General features: G+C 38.1%; 2 protein-coding genes across 6 annotated transcripts in view; one reads left to right on the forward strand and one right to left on the reverse strand.

Moving 5' to 3' along the window:
• Positions 1-1,265, reverse strand: part of LOC112156514 — a 7,369-nt gene extending 6,104 nt beyond the window's left edge. For 4 of the 5 annotated variants that reach the window (XM_024288829.2, XM_036210239.1, XM_024288827.2 and 1 more), the window contains exons 1-3: positions 452-1,265; positions 345-384; positions 89-239 (exon numbers count right to left, since the gene is read on the reverse strand). In XM_024288829.2, coding sequence (XP_024144597.1) covers positions 89-239; positions 345-384; positions 452-474 — 214 coding nt within the window. In that variant the 5' untranslated portion in view covers positions 475-1,265. The remainder of the gene's footprint in view (positions 1-88; positions 240-344; positions 385-451) is intronic. The other variant, XM_024288830.2, reaches the window with a different exon arrangement.
• Positions 1,266-1,430: 165 nt separating this feature from the next.
• Positions 1,431-9,360, forward strand: part of LOC112156503 (ATP-binding cassette sub-family D member 2) — a 26,888-nt gene continuing 18,958 nt past the window's right edge. The window contains exons 1-3 of the mRNA XM_024288821.2: positions 1,431-2,521; positions 4,387-4,567; positions 5,854-5,975. Coding sequence (XP_024144589.1) covers positions 1,586-2,521; positions 4,387-4,567; positions 5,854-5,975 — 1,239 coding nt within the window. The 5' untranslated portion in view covers positions 1,431-1,585. The remainder of the gene's footprint in view (positions 2,522-4,386; positions 4,568-5,853; positions 5,976-9,360) is intronic.

Below are 9,360 nucleotides of genomic sequence, written 5' to 3' on the forward strand. Positions count from 1 at the left end.
TCCAAAAATATGTTTTTTTTTTTTCTTTTAGATATATTTAGAAGATTATTCCAAAACACTAATGTAGCATTAAACACAGCAAACTTACCTGGGTTTGCTTTCTTGGCAGCGATCTGGTTAACGATAAGCAAAGTCATCAGATCTGTGCTTCCTGAAGTATTACTTCCAATGGAGGAATTTGGGAGCTTTACACCCAACCTTTTCAATTTTTGCTCCATTTTTTTCTTTTCAAAAAACTCCTACAACAAATAAAAACAAATATATATATACATATATATATAGCTATTAATGACAACGTCCTGCTTGTTCGGTTTTAAAGAGGTTTTCTTTTCATATTAACTCACCCTCTGCTTTTTTGCATCATTCTTCATCACCAGGCGGTTCCTGCAGTATTGATAATTTATTTGTCAGAATATTAGCTAAAAGGGAATCACGCAAAAACTTTTCTTACCTTGAACCTCCAACCCAATTCATGTTTAAAGACAATAAATACACAAATTGTAGCTGGAATTAGCTTGAACATAAAGGGCTAGAATAACCGCCAAAAAAGATGACTGCTGATTGGCTAAAAACGATGACGTCGGTGAAAACCGTTAGACAGAACGATGGAATTCCTGAAGTAGCTTGTCACGCTTTTATACTGTAGTTATGTGCTAGTAAATTGTGATTCCGGCTTTACGTTTTTGCATTAAAATAAGTTAGCGTGAATATACTGTTGATATTGTAGCAATTAATGCGTTTATATTAGTTGCGTTGTGGTTTTAATGAAAGGGAAAAAACATTAAAGCTGCTCTTTTTATAACAACGACTCTCCCCGCGATATGAACTAGGTTCTCGTTAAATACTTATAAATGTAACCTTTTTTTGGCTTGTTTGTTTTAGTTTTATGGCACGCGGCGCTGTTAAAACAGGCCAAACTTAAAATGTTTACGTAGTTCCTAACGCCGCCCGCTTGGGGGCGGTATTTCTCGACTAAAACGCTTTAACAAGCCTGAGGAAAACCGGCAAGTCCCTCAATTCTTTTGTTTATAACGTAGTAATTAATGGCTCCCCGCGTCATAACATTCCACTAAGACTGCTTGGCATTCTGTTTCGCCATGTGGGTTGTGTATTCCGGTGCATCATTTACTCCTTTTGCTTCACTTCCGCACTTTGGTTTACGCTGAATTGGAGTATGTTTGCTCCCCACTATAGTTCAGCTAAAACTTTTATATGCCCTTTTTTAATAGACAAACCACTTGATCCAACAAACCCTGATGCGAGTCAATCCTGCCAGTTAATGTTTTGTAATAATGAGCCGGGAGTTTAAATAAAGTTTCCAAGAAAAACCGGAAGTAGAAAATGTTTTATAAAATAAAAGCCTGTGTGAACCTCTACCGCATTCTCCTGCTCTCCGTTGGGTCGTTTAATTTTGGTGGGAACAACGGGAAGTGGAGCTGTTAGCTTTTTAGTCTTGCTAGTCGCTGATACAAAACGAGCCCGGTGTAGCGGTACATGCCCGGATTCACTCTTCGCCAACTTCTCTCGTCGATTTTGGAGGATGGACGTTATATGGCGCGTTGGCGGAGGCCATTAACATTTGAAAATGACCAGCCTCCTCGATGCGGCGGCCAAAGTGAAATGGGACCGAACGGCCGCGGCGAAGCGAGCCGTGTTTCTGGCGGCCGCCGCTTACGGCGTCAAAACCCTGTATCCCATCATCTGGAAGCAGCTCTGCAAAGGCAAAGATCCCAACAGAGACTCGCTGTCGAAAACGAAGAACGGCGTGTCGGGGAAAGCTCCGGGAACCGCCACGAACGGAGCTAAAGCGTCACCGGGAGTGAACGCGGAATTTTTTAAGCAGATCCTGGAACTTGGTAAAATCCTCTTCCCCAAACTGGTTTCTAAAGAGCTCGGCTTGCTGTGCCTGCACTCCGTGGCGCTGATATCCAGGACGTTTCTGTCCATTTACGTAGCCAGCTTGGATGGGAAGATCGTGAAAACGATCGTGGAGAAAAAGCCCCAGAGTTTCATCCTGCAGCTGATCAAATGGCTCCTCATCGCCATCCCGGCCACGTTCGTCAACAGTGCCATCCGGTTCCTGGAGTGCAAACTGGCCCTGGCCTTCAGAACCCGACTGGTGGACCATGCCTACCGGACCTACTTCACCGATCAGACCTACTACAAAGTCAGCAACATGGACGGGAGGCTCGCCAACCCGGACCAATCGCTCACGGAGGACGTGATGATGTTCTCCCAGTCTGTCGCCCATTTGTACTCCAACCTCACTAAGCCCATCCTGGACGTGATCTTGACCTCCTACACGCTGATCCAGACCGCCAAGACCCGGGGGGCCAACCCCACCGGGCCGACCCTGCTGGCCGGGATGGTGGTGTTCGTCACGGCGAAGGTCCTGCGCGCATGCTCCCCGAAATTTGGCAAACTGGTCGCTGAGGAGGCTCATAGAAAGGGGTTCCTGCGGTACGTGCACTCCAGGATCATTGCCAATGCTGAGGAGATCGCTTTCTACAGAGGACACAAGGTAGACACATTTAAATGATTTATTTTTATTCCCACTCCAAATTTGATCTACTTTAAAGTTTTCCCAATGGCTGATGAAAGCAACCCCGCTCCCCTTCCCGTCACCTATTGCTGAGAGCTCCCTGTTTAGTATCCCACAGTGCTGTGCTGACCTATTATGTGGGCTATAGAGAAGTGTATATCGTGCCATTTCTTTTATTTGTTTCTTTTTATTGTGGAACTTTTGTACAAAAATGTGTTACTAAGAAACTTGACGCTGCTGTTTAAAAAATGTTTCTGATTTGTTACAATTCAGTTACTTGAAATAACAAAGTAAGAGAAAAGTAAGTAATTACATTTTTGTCAATTTTTAATCAGAGAATAACTGAAAATAGAAAATATACTTTATTTTGTTATATCTTGATATATATTGTTATTATGATATAAATTCATTTATATTGTGATTTACAATTTTTACCATATCGCCCAGCACTACTTTCCAGATCATCTTATGATGTAATTTCAAAGCGTTTTTAAATATTATTGTACCAGTTTTAGCCAAAATTTATTTGGTAATATTTAGCGATATATCATTTGGCGATATTTATATCGATTTAAAATGCAGATAAGAGGGTATTTAATTAATTATGTGTGAGCGTCCATCAGCGTCTCACTTTTGTTTTTAACTTAAACTCCTGACCATTAGTTGGCAGCACACTTTGAGCAGCTCAACAAGATCTCAGAAGAAGCAGCTTGTGTTAAATGTTCAGTCTCACTGGTTCAGTCAGCCTTACAGTTTTTGTTGTTACAAGATGTGTACCACCCTGTAGTGCTGGAAGTGATGGCAAAAATTGTATATCATAGATTATTTTATATCGCAATGACGATATATATAATCACGACATACCACCAAAAATATATTTTAAGTTTTTCTCTGAAAAATAAAACAACTTAGTTTTTTCTAGGTCATACTCTTTAAAAAAAATTGTTCTGGTACAGTCTTGGGATATATTGTGATATGTATCGTGAGACACGTATCGCGATATGCATCGTATCGCCATATTCTTGCCAATACACCCCCCTACTATATAGTGCACTATGTACAGGGTAGTGAAGGAATCTGGACATAGCCATAGTTTCTGCAGAGCGGCAGTGGGCGGGACTTATTTCCTGTCATGCTGAAAGTATCATGGGGAAAAAATATTTGAATCTAAACAACCTGCTGATGATTACACCTTTCTTTTTTGAGATGCAGAGGTTCAAATTTGACAAATTTAGTTACGTGGTTTATGTCGTGATTTATATCGTTATCGCCTGGTATGAAAAAACTATATCAAGATATAAAAAATTCCATTGTCCCACTCCAATGAAATTTTTTATCGTGTCAAATCTTTCCCGGTGGTCTGGTTTAGTAAAATCAAAAAGCCTGCGTCGTTTCTTAAAACATATTGTCTGCAGCGATGCAGGAGCTCATTAGAAGCTCATGCTTTTGGGTTAAGGGTGGCTGAAGTTAGCCTCTCTAATTTCCCAGCATGCCTTTGTTTATACTCTCACCTGCTAGCAACAAACACCTCACAAGCCCAAGCTAACATTAGCGTAGCAAAAAAGAAAAAAAAAGAGAGCAAAATCAAAATGAAGACATTAATTGATCTTTTTGTCTGGAAGTGGAGGATTTAGAATTGCCACACTAATGGCGTCACAAACTCAAGCTATTTCAGACATCCAGTTTTCATCTGATCAAGCACAATTTGAACAAGGAAACTTAGAAACGCAGTTTCAATCTTAAATCATTGTATACACGTCCTCCATTATGTGAAAAATCCAACAAGGACAAGTTAAAAGCACGATTTTCATCGGAGTGGGTCTTTGTTGTTGTGTTTGCTGTAGGTGGAGATGTGTCAGCTGCAGAAGTGCTACCAGGCTCTGGCCGATCAGATGAACCTGATCCTGTCGAAGCGCCTCTGGTACATCATGATCGAGCAGTTCCTCATGAAGTACGTGTGGAGTGGCTGTGGACTCGTCATGGTAGCCGTGCCCATCATCACAGCTACCGGATTCGCTGACAGTGGTAGGGAAATCTACAGTAAACCCCCTTCAAGTTTAGTCTTGTTCTCTTGTTTCTGTTGTAGCTTAAGCAACTTCAAACAAATGTGCATCGGTTTCATTTCATATGTGCGGGGGTTGATTTGCATGTGTGAAAATATAGTGGTTTACCTAACTCACACGCACCCAGCATGAAACAAACCAGAGTTTCAAGTTCTTCAAAAGCATTTATTTAAACATACTAGGGCTGCCACGATTAGTCGACCAATACCCAACTAATCGACTATTAATATAGTCGGCAACTGATTTAAGTGTTGACTAGTAGTTAATTTATATAACATAGAGTCAGACTGTAGTAAAGTTGAAAGTTATAATGGCATTATGCTACCTTTTTTTATTTATGCCATTTATTAAGGTTTTTTAGGCTATTTTGGAGTTTAGCTAATATTTCAGCTACATGCTAGCTGTTTTGGCTAATTTTAGATTTTTTTTGTGTTTTTAAGCTAATTTTGAGTTTAGCTAACATTTCAGCTACATGGTAGCTAATTTAGACTTTTTTTGCTCTTTAGGCTACTTTGGAGTTTAGCTAATATTTCAGCAGCATGCTAGCTTTTTTGGCTAATTTTAGATTTTTTTTTGTTTTTTAAGCTAATTTTGAGTTTAGCTAACATTTCAGCTACATGGTAGCTAATTTAGACTTTTTTTGCTCTTTAGGCTACTTTGGAGTTTAGCTAATATTTCAAGTACATGCTAACTATTTTGGCTAATTTAGGCTTTTATGCTTTTTAGGCTGTTTTGGAGGTTAGCTAATATTTCAACTACATGTTTTGTGCTACTTAAGCTTTTTTACTGCGTTTTAGGTGGTTTTGGAATTTAGCTAATATTTCAGCAACATGCTAGATGTTTTGGCTAACTTAGGCTTTTTTCAGTTTTTCAGGCTAATTTGGCATTTAACTAATATTTTAGCTGGCTATCAGCTTCAGGGTTTTCAGTTATTAGCTTCAGTGATTTCAGCTATCAGCACTAGCATCTTCAGTGGCCAAATTCAGCTTACAGCATTCACTCTAGTATTATCACAGGTAATGTTATATATGTGTTTTTTTTAGTTATTTTAAAGCCAGTTATGGTTAAGATGTGTGCTTTACATCCAGTTTATGCCTGACTCAATTAGTTGACTAATCAGAAAAAATAATTGGTGATTAGTCGACTGTTAAAATAATCGTTTGTGGCAGCACTAAAATATACATATATACCCATGTTGTCATGATGCTCACATGTCTTAACCCTCAGTAATGTTTCTTCTGTTTGTAGAAAGAGCGGATGGACAGCCACAGGTCATGGTGAGCGAGAGGACGGAGGCGTTCACGACAGCTCGCAACCTTCTGGTCTCGGGGGCCGATGCCATTGAGAGGATCATGTCCTCTTATAAAGAGGTAAGAGGACTCAATGAGCCCTGATGCTATTTCAGTCAGTTTTAAAGATGTTCTTCAGTCTGCTGCTTTTCTAAGCTAGCTAGCTAAACATCGAAAGATTGTCAACAACGGAGCTAGCGCTCCATTTAAAGCGCATTTAAAGGCTTAAACAAGTTTACACCCACTTTTTCAAAAAGTTTATATATTTATTTTCAACAGCCTAAATCTTGTCAGACGTTGGCTCATTTCTGATATAGAGACATTCAGTTTTATCGTTTGCCAGTAGAGGGCGCTTTATAGTTAGTGCAACATATTAGCATAGCTTAGCAGTTTTTTAGCATTGTTACTTTTTGACTAAGTCCACACATAACTTTTTAATATTTTATTTTAGTGATACTTTATGGCCAGTTCCACATTTTTACTGTATAGCTGAAAAAAATTTTCACCATAATTACGCTTTTTTAAAAATATTTAACAGTCTTCTGTAAATTTGGCTAATTTAAGCAAGCTTTTAATCCTTTTATGTTGTATCAACTGATAGCATTTTTATTGCATCTTTCCCAATCTTTTTAATGTTTACTCAAAAAAATTAGGGTGGGGGGAATTTTTTGCTACGGGCAGCTGCCCCCTTCTAGCCCCCTGTAGCTCCGCCCCTGCAGTACAGCATAAAGTATGGCAAATAAACAATATCTGTAATGAAGAAGTGCAAATAGTAATAAGTTTTATAATTAACAATTATTATTTTTTTCATTATTCAAAACGTTTTCAAGAGGAAATTTTATGCAGTATTTGTTTTTTGTTGTTTACTGTCAATATTCATAAAAGGTATAAAATTCTGCCTGACCTTTTCACTTTGAAGGAGTAAAGTCTAGTCAGAGATACGGGACACCATTAATGTACCAATATGCTGTTATCAGCTGCAGTGCAATACATCTGATGTGTGTTTCCAGGAATTCAGCTTCCTATGTGGAAACCTCTAAACTGTTTCTCCTTCATCAGAGCTAAAAACCAAAAGAAAACTTGTTTTTTTTTTAACTCTGAGAAACCTTATCTCATCGATAATATTTACTTATTCCTGTCCTGTGGTGTTCCTCAGGGCTCCGTCTTGGTCCCTTTATAATTCCAGTGTAAATAAAGTATCTCATCCTTTTTTTTGCTGATGATTTAAACTTTATTGCTCTTTTAATAACTCAAAGTGCTTATTATCCATCAAGATTTGACCAAATGACTCCAATTAATAAATTCACTTCTAAAAATATATAAAAAATGACTTTAATCTCCTTTTCGATAAATTAATGTTTCTATAAGAACAGCTATTAAAAATGTTTTGTGCTGAACTACATTCCTTTGTTTGTATATGTCATTACCAACTTTCTGTTACTAAAATAGAAACTACAATGAAATGAGTCTGTGAGATGTCTGTAGAAGTTTGATCTGTCTGTGGTGAAGAGAATGAGTTGCCTCTCCTGCATTAGAGCATGCATCTTGATCTGTGCGGCTGCATAGACGTTTGACAGTTGAGGGCCTTCAGTTCCAGCCTACTTGCAGGTCCTTGGATGTGTAGAAGTGCAGGCATGTGCAGTTAATAAAAAATAATACACAATTTAAAAAAACAGCATCTCTATTCCTTTACTTTGCTTTTTTCTGCACCTAAATTACACACATTCTGGCTTGAATAAGGCCTGCTCTGTCCCTATCTGGAAAAACAAAGCTTTTTATGCATAAATAGAAAAAATCCTCTTCAAACAACCTCAAAATTGAAACATTTGTCTAAAAGTGCTAAAAGTTATAACCTAAAACTTTCCAAAACAATCTGAATATTTTCATAATGCTAAGTGTATTAGTATGTTCCAATTTCCATCTTGTCCAGATTATTTATTCCCTGCGGACCAGATTATGTGCCGTGACGAGATAACTGGGTCAAGTGAGTCCTTAGCTACATCAGTCAACGCACAATCTATCATCAACAAAGCTGAAGCGATGAGCATCAAGATGGGATCTGTTGCTGCTTTCATGTCTTTGTTGCTCAGTCGGCAGTGAAAGCGGCGCCTTCGTGCGTGTTTGCACACGCACGTGTGGTCAGAGCTCCTTCCATCAGGATTAGCTGCACTGTAAATAATCCTCCATCTGTTGATCTATCAAGCCTCCTTTCACTTTCCCTCTCTGGCCACATCTCTCAATAGATGTTCTTTACGTTTGATAAAACAGGGCAGTATATTACCGTAAATCTTAGAATAGTGTCTAAAAAAATGTGGCGTTTAGAATGGTGATGGCTTATGGGTTCATTTTGCGGTGAAATTCGGTCACAAAATGCAGACAACACCACCAGAGACTGGCGTCTACAGTAACAAACACCTGTTAGACCTGCCGTTTTTTGGAGAGCGGTGTGAATTAGAAACCGACCACAATTGGAAGATAAACGCCACGTGTCAAAGTCAAGGCCCGGGGGCCGGGTCTAGCCCGACGGGTAATTCTATCCGGCCCTGCAGATCATTTTATTTTATTGTTATTAATGACCCGATGTTATAATTTCTAACTTGTATAATTGTAACTATATACATTTTTATGGAGAGTAAAATATTGAAAGTTATTTAAGGTTTACGTTGATTTATTCTGGAATAATATTCCTGCATTTTTATTATTCATAATTAAGTTAAAAAGTTACAGCTTTAAAGTTTTAAAAATTATCATTCTGCTAGCTTTTTGGACTATTTAGGCATTTACTAAGATTTTTTAGGCTATTTTGGAGTTTAGCTAATATTTCAGCTACATGCTAGCTGTTCTGGATAATTTAGGCTTTTCTTTTTCATTTTTGTCTGATATTTTGAACTTTAGCTATTTTTCAACTTCATGTTAGCTGTTTTGGCTAACCTAAGTTTTTTTTTTTTTCATTTTTTAGGCTAATTTGGCATTTATCTAAGATTTTAGCTACATATTAGCTGTTTTGGCCAATTTAGTTTTTTTTTCAGTTTTTTAGGATATTTTGAAGTTTAGCTATTTTTTCAGCTCAACATTTTTTAAGGATAATTTGGCATTTAGCTAACATTTTAGCTGGGTATTAACTTCTGCGTTTTTTGCTATAAATTTCATCATCTTCAGCTATCAGCACTAACATCTTCAGTGGCCAAATTCAGCGTACAGTATTATTGAAGGTAATACTATATATCTAGTTCATAATCATGGTAAAAAGCTATGGTTTTAAAGTTTTAAAAATGTAGTTTTACAGTGTTCGATAAATGTTTATCCTGTTCAGACCGCAACCTAACGTGTGTTTTGGATTTTGGCCCCTTGTGCGATTGAGTTTGACACCCCTGAAATACGGTATAGCTGATCACGCCGTCAAACAGGTTCAGCAAGCAAATAAGTTGAATGTTTTTTTTTTACTGCTAAAGAGACTTAAAACCGT

This window comes from Oryzias melastigma, linkage group LG23, assembly GCF_002922805.2.
Source record: "Oryzias melastigma strain HK-1 linkage group LG23, ASM292280v2, whole genome shotgun sequence".
Lineage (NCBI taxonomy): Eukaryota > Metazoa > Chordata > Actinopteri > Beloniformes > Adrianichthyidae > Oryzias > Oryzias melastigma.